We start from the raw sequence: 15,596 nt of genomic DNA, 5'->3' as shown, positions 1-15,596 counted from the left end.
GAGCAGCACTGAAACTCTTATTGAGAAATACGGGTTTATCCCACATGGTGGTTTCGGACAGAGAGTATTCCTTATTCCTGTCCTCCAGACATCTGGGGTGGATTGATATCAGGACTTGCCATTTTTGAGACTTTTTGTTTGTTCTATGTCTAATTTCTGACAGACATTAAAAGCATGAATTGCCAAAGCTCCTGTCCAGTGCTGTTTGTAGATGGTCTAAGACTGCGCAGGGTATTGGAGAAACAGATTTTTAAAACATTTGATGTCTTGCTGGAGTGACTGAGGAAGAGGAGTATTCCCTGTGAACAGAGACCTCAGTAGGGAACTTTCTGGCATGTTTCATGTTTTATTGCTGCAAATTTATACACCTTTGCATAATGTGCTCTTATATTGTCCAACAGCACCGCATGTGGAAGAAGTTCTCCCTGGAAGATGGCAGTGTCTGGCAGGACACTGGCAGCTGAAATTGAGATGTGGTGGAGATGAGGCTCTCTGTTCCTGCATGTCCCTTGATAGCTCAGGATATCTGTGTTAGGAAGGCTTGCACATCATGTTTGTGTGCATGCTCCAACCAGAGGTGGGAAGAGGTAGAAATTATAATTTAGCAAGGAAGTCAGCTTTCTATAAAGAGCCTGATTTCTGCCAGGTGAACCACTGAATGAATTTTCATTTTTGTTTTGGGTAGGATTTTGTTTCTGTTTCACAATTTTGGAGGAGGAAGAATAATTTTTGTAAGAGAAGAGACAGGTAAAAAATAATCAAAAAAATTTTCATGAAACACTAGTTTTTCTTTGTTTTCTCCAAATCTCAAATTAATACTTTTTTCAGAGATATGTTTCTGTAACATTGTTATATTTGTATTGAAGGAGTTATTAGAAATACTAAATAAAATTAAATACAAGATAGATGCAAACTTTGTGAGGTTTTCAAAATATTTACTTTATGTATTTCAGAACACGAAACTTACTATTTAAACTTGTGTGAATCCTTTTTGTCTGAAATAAAATAATAAAATTTTGGGGCTTTAATGTATGTTTCAAGCAATATGTAGAACACAAAGGCTGTCCCTAAGTAATCAGGGAAGTAACTCAGAGGATAATGCAATTTGAGCCTCTTATATAGGTTTTTTTTTTTTGGTCAGAGAGTTAGCACTGCACATGCAATGACAACACAGATTGAGCTGTGTTTTTCTTATCACTTAACTGGTGCAAATACATCCAAATACGTTTGTGACTACAGTTACCTGAGCTACTCCATATCCTGAGTTTGTACAAACCAGCCACATTTTTGTAACATTTTTATAGCAACCATTAAAATGCAAATAAGGATAAATGATACAGATTCTGGTGAAGCCTCCTGGCTTTTTTTGTGAATAAACCTGGTAGGGCCCAGCTGACGTTTAAAACTCTTCATCACAATAGGTGAGTGTTCACATAGTGAAATATAATCCATGCTGTATTCTGAGAGACAAATAAACGCCTTAATTATAGCAACAATAATAGAAATTTTAGCTGTAACTAAATCATGTTGTTGCTACTCATCTCTAAAATAAATGTTTTTATTTTGTCTGTACAGTAATGTGCTCCAACAGAGAAAATTGATGCAGTTGTGTAGTAAACTGTCTGCAAAATGTTGCCAGGCTGTGGTTTACAACATGGACAGATACACTGTGTTTCTGTTCCTGCACCAGGCAAATCACTTAAAGTACAGCTTCAGTTTATTATCTCTGTAACACTTACTTTGGTTTCTGTGGCAGAGATACTCAGGCTTTTCAGAGGCCTAATTAGAGGAAAAGAGTAGTTAAAACCTCTGATTTAAAAAAAAATAGTGTATTCTCTGAAGGGCAGTTGGTCATTCACTTCTCATTACATGTCTCAGTTTGCACTTGAGAAATCTTTAAGAAAATCCAAAGCAGCAAATCACTTTCATGCATCATGTCCTGCCAGCTGTACTGTGTTGGAAGACCAAACTACAGGCTATTCAGTGGCTGTCAAGTTGTACAATTTATCTACAGGACAGATACTGAATATTCCACCTCAATGCCAAATGGTAGCTCCATTTTTTTTCTGGTTGACAGATTTTGTTGCATTAAAACAATGCACCAAGAGGAAAAATTATTTTTGCTCTAGTGTCTTTACTTTCCTTGAATCTTTCTCCACTCAGTAAAATGGGAAAATTTAAATTCCATGCCTTACTTAGATTTGGAGGAAAGGAGGGAAGAGAGGAGAAGGGAAGGATTTTCAGTTGAAGGCAAATAATCATGTGGTGATCACAGAGGGAATTTGACCCTAGAGAATCTGTGTGTTTGCTGCTATAGTAGTTGGTGTCCCCCCGCTGCCTGGAGGTGGAGAGCAGATCCTGAGGGTGCAGGCCAACGTGGGTGCTCCAGGGAGCTGTGCTGGGAAAGTCATTGTGGCAGCCACTGTGGATTAGCATCACAGATAACTGTATTTGCTAACACCTGACTGCAGGATATGCTTAGTGCTGCTTTGCCACTGAGGCACCACGAGCAATGTTTGGTCATTCTACCTGATCTTTGGATCTGCTGAGACTGTGTCAGATCCTAATTCTGTTGTTCAAACGTGCAGATGAAGGCAAATTGGGAAGGGACCTGACCTAGATTCTGCTGTTGGCTGCTGTAACAACTACTATTGCTTTGAGAATGATTCTAACATGAATATTTTGTCTGATATACTGAAAATCCATGGATTCATGCAAATGCCTTCAAAATTCATACTGACTTGGAAGACCTGCAACACATGAATCCATAGCCTCATTTTCTCCCCCAGCTATCACACCAAAACTGCACCACAACTTCCAGACACCCAGAACCCAAAAATGGACTGAGCAGGTTATCAGCCAAACGCATATTCCACATGAGCCATATTTATTTTCTTGGAGTAGAGTGGAAGATCTTCTGTCTAAGAGGAAAACTCTTCAATCTTTCCTCTTGTAAGAGTGAAAAAGCCAAGGGTTGTTGTGGTACCAAGGCAATACAGTTGCAGTGCGAGGGTGTTCTCTTCTCAGAATCAGCAGAACACCTGACTAAGCTGCAATAATCAGATCTTCATTACTGGTGCTGCTTTCAGGAGACAGAGTGGATGTGGCTTGACCTTATGCCTGACTCAGGCTGAACTGGCAGTGGTAACAGAGAAACCATCTTTTCGCTTAGAAGATAAATAACAAACTTGATGTGGAGAAGAAATTGGGAAAGAACAAATATGGTAACAGGAGGTTTTATAAAATATTTCTTCCCAGTTTAAATATATCAGGGTTTGGGGACTTGCTGTTATAATGAAAACAAACAAGGAAACATAAAAGGCAGAACACTATTTGGCTTTCCAATGCATGCTGAGCTGATGGTGGAAAAGGTCTTGAGCCCACAAATCCAGCAGGGAATATAAATGATTGATGGTAAAAGCTTAGATCATCCACTTTAAGTGTGATTGACAGATAACATTCCTGGCAAACATCTGGAATTCAGCAAACTGGGAATCAGAAATGCAAAGTACTGACAAACAAACGGCCATCTGCATTTCTCTGGCTTTTTAATCTTTCTTCAGAGGTAAGGTGAAATATATAAAGCCTAGAGTTATATATAAAAAGAGGTTTTTTGGCTCAGGTTCCCTAATGCAGCCAGTGGACTTTGCCAACCACCTTCTGACTCAGAAGCATCACCATACCTTTCTTGCTTTCCAGTTCCAGATGGTTTTGATAAAACACCCACTTAGTCTGCCCCCCTGTTTTTTTGATTCCTTTTTCCATAGCGATTGATCATACTTTGTGAAGAACATATAGACAAAGGGAGATGGTATGCAATTCCTTATTATGCATAAGTGGCCAATTGTTCTGATGCAGTGCAGGTAATCCTGGGTGGAATTTTAATTCCTTCTTGCTGTATAGATTTCTACTGCTCCTTTCCCCCCTCATTTTTCTATAAATGTCAAACGTGATTCTTTTAGAATCTGACAATCAAATTTAATACTTTTGGTATGCTTCATTTAGCAAATGGACTTGACAGAAAGCAATGAGGTGCTTCCATGTGCCTTACTTTGGAAACTGAAATAGAGTGTAGAATTCATTTTTGACTAGATTCCTCACTCTTAACTTCAAGGAAGTTTTTTAATGAAAGAAAAGAGTACAACTTCTTTGGGTTTTTAAGTTTGTTTCTTAAAAACAGAGACTTCTGAGATCTGGCTCAGTTTGTGGCTCATGTTTTGCTTTTCTCTGGTTTGGCTCAGTGGGCACACAGCAGACACAGCTCCTTCCTGTGCTGTTCTTGCCACTAATGGGGTGGCAGGATACTGCAGGAGGGAGATTTTTATGGAGGGAAAAGTTACAAATAGCAAAAGGCAGCTGTGCTTGCTGCCAGGGATGAAGGACAGAGTTGTGTCTTTCTGTGTTATGTGAAAAGCAGAATTAAATTTCAAAAAGAGTAAGACATAACTAACTTCTGTGGTATGTCACTTCTGAGGTAGGCACAGCAGCACCCTGCTGTTTGTGCTTGGGTTGTATTAATTATTCAGCATGTTACTGTGGGGCAGTAACATAATTATTGTCATTTTAAGGTAGGGAAACTTGTCCGGAGATGTTAAGCAATACACTTAGAAGTGAGCTAGAATTCCTCTCCCATGTGCTTGGACTACCAGCTCTAACTGTTGCTCATCAGTGATGCCACATTTCAATGCTTGATAGATTCCAGAGCGTTAATTAAAACAGTTGTTTAGCTAATTGCCTGGAAGATTGTGAGTAAAAGCATATTTATTCCAAAGGCAAACAATCCATTTTTACCCAGTGAAGCATATCAGTTTTTATGGTGCATAAAAATTGTTTCATTTCAATTTTGAATATATTGTGTATTTGTCTGTCTAAAAGCCTTGTAGAGGAAGATCTGTTTTAAGTGCATGGAAGCTTTTTTTCTTAAGCCGTTTTTAATGTATCTACTAACAAAACCCATACAAATAATTGAAAATGTGAAAAGTCATTGCTGTTAAAAAGAAAAGTTGTTTACTGTACTGGGCTGTGGGACTACTGCTATGCTTGTTGGTATGAAGCTTTTGTACTATTTCCGCATGTTGGCATTGTCCTATGTAAGGAGACTAGAAGTGGAAGAAACGTTATCTTTATGGTGTGTTTGCCTAATCTTGTGAAAAATGTGCTAACAGAACAGGTGGTTTCAGGGTATATACACATTTAAAATTAAAATGAAGTCAAAGTGATCAGGATCTGAACTGGTCCATGGGAGGTGGATGGTGTAGGTTTTCTGTGGAAGACTGAGAGCACATCAGAGTTAACGACAGCTTAGTGCACTTCAGGGTAGTTTACCATCAAGTTGAGAGCATCTTCTCAAAGAGAAAATGCTTATCATCTCATGGAAGAGATTAGATAAGGGTGGAATACAGCTGAAGGACTGAGATGGGAATTCTGAGTTTGAATTAGAAGTTTTCTTGAGCTCTTTACCCCTGATAGTTCTCTTGACTTTCATATAAGCTTTCAAAAATGACAATTTATTTAGGGAAGGAAATCTAAAAGAACCTGGCTGAAGTCAGTAAACTAATATATATTTTGATGCTTTGGATTTAAGAATTGCTACGGGCAAGATAATACTTATAAGACAAGGGACCATTCCTACCACAGCTTGATAGATGTGGATGCATTTCCATGTCATTGGTCTTAAGAGAGATGGGCAGTGGTGATATAGCACAACAGAAATTTGGGAGGAAAACACATTTCAAAACAAAAACAGTTTAGCTTTTCATTATCAAGGTAACAACTGAATATTCTTTTTTTGTTAGCATTATGTATTGGAAAACAGGAAAAAAAGACAATTACTTTTGGAAATGAACTTGTAACTTTCTCCTACACGCTCCCTTTTGTGCCCAGCCTGAGCTGGGGTGTGACCAGTGAAATCCTGACTGGGGGCTGCTCCTCAGTAGGTTTTGGTATATGTGCCCAGCATTGTAGTGCCCAGACTGGTGCAAATGCCCTCATTGTAGTATCCCACTGCAGGGATTTCACTGGTTGCCCCAAGCTCATAGAGACATGCACATGGAAAGGGTGTGAGGAAACGGCCATTTTCTTCCTTCCAGTGTGAAACAGCTAAACATTCATGCCTTGTCATTGTTGCGTTGGGGATAACTAATCTGTACTCCTCTTGGTTTGGACTCTGTTTAGTTGCAGCCTGAAACTGCACTGATATGTTATACAGGATGGTTTTATTGACACAACAGTGGGTAAATGGTAGCCAGATTAAGAAGACTCAGCAGCACAGATGTAAGAAACAGATCCTTTGTGTGACAGTTAAAAGGAGAAAGGGAAAAACCATTTCCTCTTAATTAATTTCTTTGAAAGGGATTAGAAGAGAACATGAACCAAGAGTGAACCACTTCTCTTGATTTTGAAAGAAAAATCTTTATTGATATTTAAAGGGAACTTGTCACATAGAACACTTTCAAATTATGATTCATTCTTATGAAGTTTTGCTAGACTGTTGTAATTAAGAAAAAGATAATGGAAAAAGTTAGCCATTAAATGCTTCAAAGTTTTTTTTTCCAGACAGTTTTTTTTTCTGAGTGCAAAAAGAGAAGACACTTGACTGCATGAATGAGATGTCTGTTCTGTTATATTTTTGATGGAAGTAGTGCTGTTACTGAAAGCAATGGTGTTGATTTTCTGTAGGCAAAGGAGACGTTTTTGGTGATGTGTTCTGGAAGGAGTCGACCCTCGCCCAGTCCTGTGCTAATGTAAGGGCTTTGACTTACTGTGATCTTCATGTGATAAAAAGGGATGCCTTGCAGAAAGTGCTGGAGTTCTACACAGCCTTTTCACACTCCTTCTCCAGAAATCTCATTTTGACCTACAACTTGAGAAAAAGGGTAAGTAGCTGTGATTTTAACATACATCATGTAAATGATCTCACTTTTAACGTCTGTCTGCGTGAGAAGACTGAATGGCTTGAATTCTGGCATTTTTCGTGGACCCCTTTTATAAGATGATTTTTCAGTGCTTGCCTAGGAGACCCTGCTAGCATGTAGAGTCAAAAGGCTATAAGTATTTATTCCAGTGCTAGCTTTAGAGGGAGCTAGACTGTATACATTTCTAGGAAGTAGACAGGTTCCAGCAGATATGAAAACTGTCATGTACGTGTGATAAACAGCGTTCACTACTTAATGCAACTTTAGTTTGTAAAGCCCCTAAAAATATTTTAGGGGTGTTCCTGAAATCACAAGGAAAATGACAGGAAAGATATAAAATCTGATATATGGAACAAAAGTTAGGTACAGTAATCACAATGGAAAAGTAATATGAAGATGACATTCTATGAAGAGTTGTTTCTTTTATTATAAATCACATTTTGGAATTACTTTGCTTATCTATAGTATTTCCATTTTCTTATCCTTGATTTTTTGGCTCTTTTCATTCCTTGCTGTGTGCCAGTTCAAGGTATTTTGTCAAATGCAAGTAATCACAATCTAATAGCCCAGTTTAAATCCTCTGTGTAATCCTCAGTGAACAACCTCTGCAGAAATTTATTAAAACTGTAGTAGGTATAATTCAGATGATATGATTTTATGATGTGAGGTAGAAGACAATAATATTACGCTGAAAAGAAGTGCATTAGAGAACCTGTACTTGCTTCATAAGGGTATTTGACATCAGGTAAAGAAATATGTTTGATAGGAGAAATTTTTGTTCTTAAATGGTTCTCCATAGTAATTTCAGGTGCCAAGTAAGTCCTAGATAATTAGACCTGAAAAAAATAGAACTGTTTTAATCTTTTAAATCTGTTTTGTAAAATTAGACTTTACAACTAGACATTTTTAAAGATATTTTATTTTTTATATTTAGAGTTGGCATACTGAAAGTAAAAGTAGTGCAATGATATTTTCTATCTGCATATGTTATCAGTATCAAAGAATTCAGCTTTTTAGGGTTGGATGAAGAAAAATGTGTTATCCACACTTTGGTGAAATAAATCAGAGCTCTGGTAGAAAATTGATGTGATTAAAAACTAAGGAACAAATTTGTACTTGGGGATTTCCTTCTAAGACATTTTTTTCAAATGAAGGTATTCAGCTGCAAGCATATTAAGAGAGATGTCCTGTTAATAAACACCTCCTTACCTGGTCTTAGTTAATGTAAGAAATAAAGTAAATGAAAGAATTTGACATTGATATCACCTAAAGAATCAGTATCACTGACTGACATATTTTACAATTAACTCCATGGGTAATGTGGTAAGATGCCCTCAGAATATATAACTACTTCTTTTTTTTAACATCATCTGTAGAAGTAGCAACCTTTGAAGCTTAGAAGGATCAGCTTTCTAACAGCTCATAGTAATGCTAGCAGAATCACATAATTTTGGACCTGCTCTGAGCCAGAAGGCCTGACTTTAGAATCAAATACCTACTCCAGAAGTGACCCTGCCCCTCCATGTTTATTGGCATAGCTTTTCCCAGCCCAGGTTACAAAACATTTTTTAATCATAGTGTCACAACTCCTGTGCTGTCAATTTCTACACAAAATGTTCCTAATAAAAACATACATCTTATGATAGCAATTTCCATCCAGTTATTCAAATAATTGGATTTTAATTGAGTTGCAGTCAGCAGAAAAGTGGCGTTGATTGATAATGGAGGCAAGAGTTTGATGGTTCCTGGTTAACAGACTGTAACATTATTTATTTTATTAGAAGAAGGCTGATTGCAATCAGAATGCAAATGTTAAGTAATGTGGATAATATATGTTCTTGAAAATGCATGGAAGGTACAATACTTTAGAGATTTGAGGTAATGCATGTTAAAAGGCAACTTTTTAGAGTTTAGAATTTAATCTGGTTTAAATATCTGTGATTTTTTTTTTTTTAGAAATAGCTCCCCAGCCTGTCGCTTCTAACACTTCTATGGTCTATTTCTGCAAATGGAATTTTGTAGAATTAAAATGAACTGGTACCTTCTGTTAGTTGCATTTGTGAGGTATTGCATATCCTTTGGAGTATAAATACCAGAATTACACTTTTCATTTCAATAAACAGTTTCATCTCTGGCTCCAAAAGTGTTCAACTGGTTGAAATGTAGATACTGTGTATTTCTCCCAAATATATTCATACAGATTCCAAATACATGAACAAGCAGCTTTGGGGATTTTTTTTTTCAGAAGGATCTCACATTTTTAGACTTGGTTATTCCTCTGAGGTGTCCCCATCTTCAGGGTACATATGCCTTCAGTTGGCCATGGTACTGAGTCTCACTACACAGCTCAAGGTGCTTTGTAGCCAAGTTTCACTCAGCTTAAGTGAACTCTAGCACTGGTCCATTTTTTTCACCATATTAACATATTCCTTGGGTGCCAGGTCTCCTCTAGTGATCCCTGGTGGAGCTGGGATTCCCTATCCCAGGCCCTTCAGTGCCAGTGAAGAGATGTTCCCCCTGTTACTGGGTCTGGATCCACGTGCTGATGGCTGTGACAGAAATAAGCAGACATGCAGGCACATTGGAAGGTACCCTAACTGGTCAATTGGTCTTGACCTTAGCTAAACCTAGAGCTGGATTTAGGCAAAGTAAAAGGCAACATTCCTTGTGCTGGTCTTCCTACTTGTCTTGAATGTGGTTTGAGCTGAGCTGGGAGGGCAGGATACTTCTGGTCCATGTATCCCCTTTATGCCTTCCCTAGAACAGGCCTGCAGGTATAAAATGTTACTGCCTGTGATGCTTAAAGGCTTTGTGGCCAAGGGAAAAGTTTCCAATGCTCTGTGCCTGGCATGTCATTATTGTCCCTGTCTGTGCTGTGAAAGCAGTTTCCTTTCACTCGCTTTCTCAACAAATACCAGTGAAATATCCTCTTTTTTAAAAGTGTCAGCTTGCTGTCAGGTGACTCCCTGAGCAGTTTCCTCAAGTGACTAAAATCCCTGCTGAAGTTATTAGCTGTCTAGTTACCTCAGACTGGAGCTCAGACTTAGAAAACTTTTTATTTTTCCTAAAAGAGAAGAGAAAGCAGACCTTTAATTAACTCCTTCTGCTGCCAGTCATTGAAATTTTCATCTAAGTGGGAACAGAGGGAGAATCATCTGCTGCATCTCTCTTTCCACCGTGCTAAGAAACTGAAACTGCAGTCTGTGGCTGCAGGTGGCTGTATGTTGGACTTGAAGACTTTGCAGCTGAAAGGAAGCTGATAGAGGTTTTTCAGAGCAATACTTGCTGTAACAATGTTCTGAAATTAAAGCAGGTTAACTTGATGTTTCTCTCCATTTTAGGAATCTTGGAGAGGAACCAGAGTGCAGACACTGGGGGGTATTGTTGGATAGTCAAGTCACAAACTCACTCTCATGGAAGGTATGCTAGACGAAAGAAATACTGCAGATTAGGAGGGCAGCAGGATGCACAGGCTGGATGGAGGTCTGGCTTCTCCCACCAAATATTTAAACACTTCTGGGTTTCCAAATTGGACATCGTAGCTCCAGGTTCATAGAAGCATAACTACCTGTCTCTGTCTTTGGCATGTGATGGGGTGCAAGTTTGCTGGCACCTTCTTTAAGAATGGGAAAGGCCTTTGGGAAATGTTCTGGCTTTAGCAGTTGCTTCTTTCCATGTGTATGAGCTTTGTGACCAGTATTAACTTACACTGGGTTGTACCACAGTGTATTTGCTCATTTCATTCTGCTGCAGCCATAAATGATGTTGTAGCTCAAATGACTGCTCGCACTACATAAAAGGGAGAATTCTTATACATAATTTATTAAGCTGAGATTTCTCTAGTAAGCCGTTTTAGCCTGGATAGAGATTAAATGACTAATTCTGAATACTTTGGAGTGTCATGATAGGAAGCACAAGTAGCTTTCCCAGAAGCTACTTGTATCCTGATATAAAAGAGGGAAGACAGTAGGATGTAGGTATGTTACTGGGATTTTGTTAGAGTGAAAGAAGCGGCAAAGAATGTTCTGTGTTTTTACAAATCAAACGTGATTTAGTGAGTTAGAGCCAAAGCTCCTAGTCAGAACATACTTGAGAGAGCAGTGATTGTAACAGAATAGTCTCTCTCCTTGGCAGTGTAAGATTGCTTGCTTTTGTACATGTAGTGGTGTGTTTATTCTCTGGTATTCCAACTGTGCCAGTGGACAGGTCCCCAACATCTTTTTCAAAAAGCAATTTTAAAATGTAATTGTACTTTCCTCTTCAGCATTAGCTTAATCTTTCTTCTTTTGATAGTGTAAGCTCTAACTAGAGAGAGAACGTCTCTCAAATCATACATTTCAGCTAGGAGTGCCTCAAGCCCTGATTTTAAATCTCAGGGGGCATTGGCAGCAGTTTGTTTTCAGAGAGGCAGTCCATGGCCTTACATTCTGCCTTTCCGCATGACAAGTTTTAAAATCTTTCTTCGTGGTAGAGGTTTGAAATGGTATCCCAGAATTCTTTCTCCTACACAAAAGCCTGAATTGCTGGAAGGTTTCAACAAAGCTTTCTTACACTGAGAAGAGAAAGATTTTAATTTTAGAATATTGTCCTATTTGGTGATAGGTTTCATAATGGTCAAACTGACAGCCTCTTCTTTCTCCTGTGTTTGTCACCAAAACAATCCCACAAGTCCTGTGGGGAGAGGATTTTGATGTTTGACAGGCACGCATCTTACAGCACTGAAAACCGAGGACATTGGACATGACTGGTATGTCTGGAAGTGCCTGTGGCTTGGGAATTATGCCAAATTAGCTGTCCAGGAGGCAAAGTTGTCAATTTCCAAAAAACCTGTCCAAATATAAATAAACAGTTAAGCACTGTGTTCCTTTAAGCACTGTGTTCCTTCCCATGCTGCTTTTTAAAAGTTGTTCAGGGAATTGGATGTTCTTGTATTCACAGTTTTTCCATGTCAATCTAAACAAAAGGTACTTTATTCTGTTTCATCATTGGTAGATTCCATATTGCATTTTTGCATCTTTTCTCTGGCCTTGGACATCTGAACTTCTAACTGTCTCTAACAGAGAACTGTTTAGCTAGCCCACAGATTTTTGGGCAAATAGGCTTTACACTCTGTACCGAAAGTGCTCTGAGGCCTGCTGTGTGTGCATCTTCTATGGATGGTTTTAGTGCTATGTCTGTCAATGAGTTGAAACCTCATGCTCTCGGGAGGATGTGCCCTTGGATTTGTTCCTTCTCCTCCTCTGTAGTTTGTTGGACCCCTCCAGGTAAAGCCTCAACACCCAGACTTGGAAAGGATTTGACGAACTGCGAGCATTTAATGTTCATACACCTACAGCGATTATTGAAATATGTGATTGTGCTCAAGCCAAAGCAACTCCATTACCTTTCAGCCACATCATCTTCAATTTTATTTTCCAAAACTTCCAAATTCTAAACTTATTTCTGTTCTTTTTAATGCATGTGACCTGGAGCCTTAGGCTCCTGTGCTTATAGAGAGGAAGATCTGGCTACAGATAAATAGTTTACGTAGTGGGGATGTGTGTGTACCATAGAAAACACAATTAACTAAGAAGTTCTAAAACACTGTGGTGGGTTGACATTGGCTGGTAACCAGGTGCCCACCAAGCCTCTCTATCTTCCCTCTTCTTGACAGGACAGGGAGAGAAAAATAAGATTAAAAGCTTGTGGGTTTAGATAAGGACGAGGAGATCACTTACCAATTGCCGTCGTGGGCAAAACAAACCTGAATGAATGAAATTAATTTAATTTATTACCAGTTAATCAGAGTAGGATAATGACAAATAAAAAAAAAAAATCTAAAAAACACTTTCTGCCCATCGCTTCCCTTCTTCCCAGGCACGAATTCACTCCCAACTCTTCTCTCTCCTTCCCCTGAGCAGTGCAGGGGGGTGGGGAATGGGGTTTGTGGTCAGTTCATAACGCTTGTTCTCTGCCATTCCTTTCTCTTCACACTCTTCCCCTGCTCCAGTGTGAGGTCCCTCTCATGGCAGAGGGAAGTTCACAAACTTGTCCAGTGTGTGTCCTTCCCACAGGCAGCAGTTCTTCAGGAACTGCTCCAGTGCAGGTCCCTTCCACGGGGGCAGTCCTTCAGGAACAGCCTGCTGCAGGGCTGCTCTCCTGGTGAGCCACAGGTCCTGGCCAGAAGACCTGCTCCTTCCTAGGCCCCCCTCAGTGGCCTGCAGGTGGATATCTGCCCCACCATGGGCTTCCACGAGCCAGAGGGGGACAACCTGCAGCTCCACAGTCTCCATCATGGTCATCACCGTGGGTTGCAGGAAAGTCTCTGTTCCAGCCCCGGAGTACCTCCTCCCCCTCCATCTTCTCTGACCTTGGTTTCTGCCAAGTTTCTTTCACTTATTCTCACTTCTCTCTCTCAGCTGCTGTAGTGCAGTGTTTTTTACTCTTTCCTAAATACGTTACCACAGAGGTGCTACTGACACTGGATATGTATGTAGCTCTCGCCTATGGTGGGTCCGCCTTGGGGCGAACCACAACTTGTTCTGTCCTACATGGGGACAGGTTCTGGTGCCTTCTCACAGAAGCCACCTCTGCAGCCTGTCTGCTATCAAACCCTTGCTACATAAACCCAAAACAGACAACAAAACTGTTCTGTTGCTTTTACTCACTACATTATATGTTGTAATGTAAATTTTAGCTGGGACTTAGATAAAGCTCTGTGGGTAAGTAGCAAAATGCTTCTTTAGAATGCTCTTAAACAACTAATCCCTTCTAAACTGATTTAATGAATTCATCACATGTTTGAGATGCCTTCTGCTACTATGAATAATGAGTAATTTTCATACATTTAGGTGCTGTAGTATAATGTCTGTACAATTGTTATAAAGAAGTAACTTAGTATGCCATACAAAGCAAGCTGTGTATTTCTTCACAGAAATATTACGTTGTTGAAATTCTGATAGGCCATTCACTAGCAAATTCCATTAAAAGTAATGCAGTCATCAATAGGTATTAATAGTCATCAATAAAATTGATGGAAGAGCTTGTATGGCTGAAGTTCAAATTCCAATTCACCTTAAAATGGAAGAATATGGTTCTTTTATGAAGCTGATACTAAAACCATAACTGCCTTGAAGTATCTTCAGTAAAAGAGTATTTCCTGTTCTATGCTATTGTAGATTTACAAGTTTTCCCATGCTGGTCACTAAATTCTTAACTATCATTTGCATTCTGATCACTGAATTAGAAATTATATTTGTGCAGACTAAATTTGTAAACCCAGAATTTTGGCTATTTCACAATGTGTTTTCTAAGTATGGAAAACTATGTCAATGTTATGTCAATAAAGACATTCCAATTATATGTCAGTACCTGGAAGAAAAGTGCAGTAAACAGAAGGGGTTCTGGTCAACCAGAAATTGAGGTTAAGAACTTCATTCATTAATCCAGAAACCGAATTGATGCTTGCTTTGTTTTATCATGTTTTGAGGAGACCTGCTTGAGTTGTTTTTTGAAAGAGTTTTTTTCTCAGTGACTCGTAAAATACTCAGCCTTAAATATAAAAGAAAAAATTCTGACCTTTTTGAAATCTTTAGTGTTCATAAAGTCTTTCCATATTTGGAAAGACATTTTCCGAGTAGATGAAAATACATGTAACAAGGTTGATGGTGAATTAAAATAAAATTTGTTTTCATACTCTTTTAATCCTTAAAAAAAGGCACATTTGGCTTTTGTGAAGCTATTTTCAGATGAGTAATAGAAAGTTGACGTTAAAAAAAGGTTTTGTCTCATTTTAACATGCACAACCACCCACACCAGCTTGTTTATCCCAACAGAAGGAAATGCATCACTTTGATTTTTACCCTCCTCCACCCACGTAGACTAAAACGTAGAAATAATTTTAATACAGAGAAAGGTTATTCGGCGTGAATGAGGATTCCCCAGAATAGCTCCCCCAAGCCTTTTTAAAATAGAAAATGAATTTCCTAGGAACTGAGGAAGTTCTAAATGTTGGCCCACCACCAGGGACGGAAGACGATAATCCAAAAGACAGTGTAGCTGCTCTTACACAGTCTGGGAATCTAGTCTTCCTTGTGAAAACAGTGAAATTCTTGCTAGTATTTTTACAGTAGGTAGGATTAATCCCAAATTTAAACTCATCCTTTTTCTTACTACTGTGTTGATTTAGAGAAATAGAAGTGTAATATGTGTAGTCTGTCTGCATGGTGTGTTCAATATGTGCATGGCACTCCACCACCTGCCCACAGTCAAGTGTAATGAGGTGCCTTAGTCCAGTTCTGCACCAGGCTTGCAAAGAGGGGACATTCCAGGGGAATTCAAAGAATTCCTACCCTTTCTCCAAAGCAGTCTTCTGCTTACCATGACTGAGTGGCCAGAGATTGAACATTTTTCTGTATTTCTAATAAAAAAAATAAGATACGGGGTTTTTTTGGTGCCTGCCGTATCTGTCTGTGGGTATATATACATATATATATATATGTACAGTGACTGAATCATTGCTGAAGCTCCCAAGTAATTCCAATGTCCCACACTCTTTCTAATATATTCATGCTGTTACCCAGACTTTTTTGCATTTGTGTGCCTTGTTCTATCATGTATTATAACTGCACTAATTATGTCAATGACATAGTAACCTCTGTGGCCTGGTGCTTCACTGTGGAGCACTAATGACCAAGCCAAAGA

General features: G+C 38.9%; 1 protein-coding gene across 1 annotated transcript in view; it reads left to right on the top strand.

Annotated features, from left to right (window-relative positions):
* Positions 1-15,596, top strand: part of KCNH1 (potassium voltage-gated channel subfamily H member 1) — a 177,588-nt gene that overhangs the window by 93,976 nt on the left and 68,016 nt on the right. The window contains exon 10 of the mRNA XM_048296236.1: positions 6,679-6,875. Coding sequence (XP_048152193.1) covers positions 6,679-6,875 — 197 coding nt within the window. The remainder of the gene's footprint in view (positions 1-6,678; positions 6,876-15,596) is intronic.

Source organism: Corvus hawaiiensis, chromosome 3, assembly GCF_020740725.1.
Source record: "Corvus hawaiiensis isolate bCorHaw1 chromosome 3, bCorHaw1.pri.cur, whole genome shotgun sequence".
NCBI lineage: Eukaryota > Metazoa > Chordata > Aves > Passeriformes > Corvidae > Corvus > Corvus hawaiiensis.
This window is presented reverse-complemented; position numbering and strand designations above follow the sequence as displayed.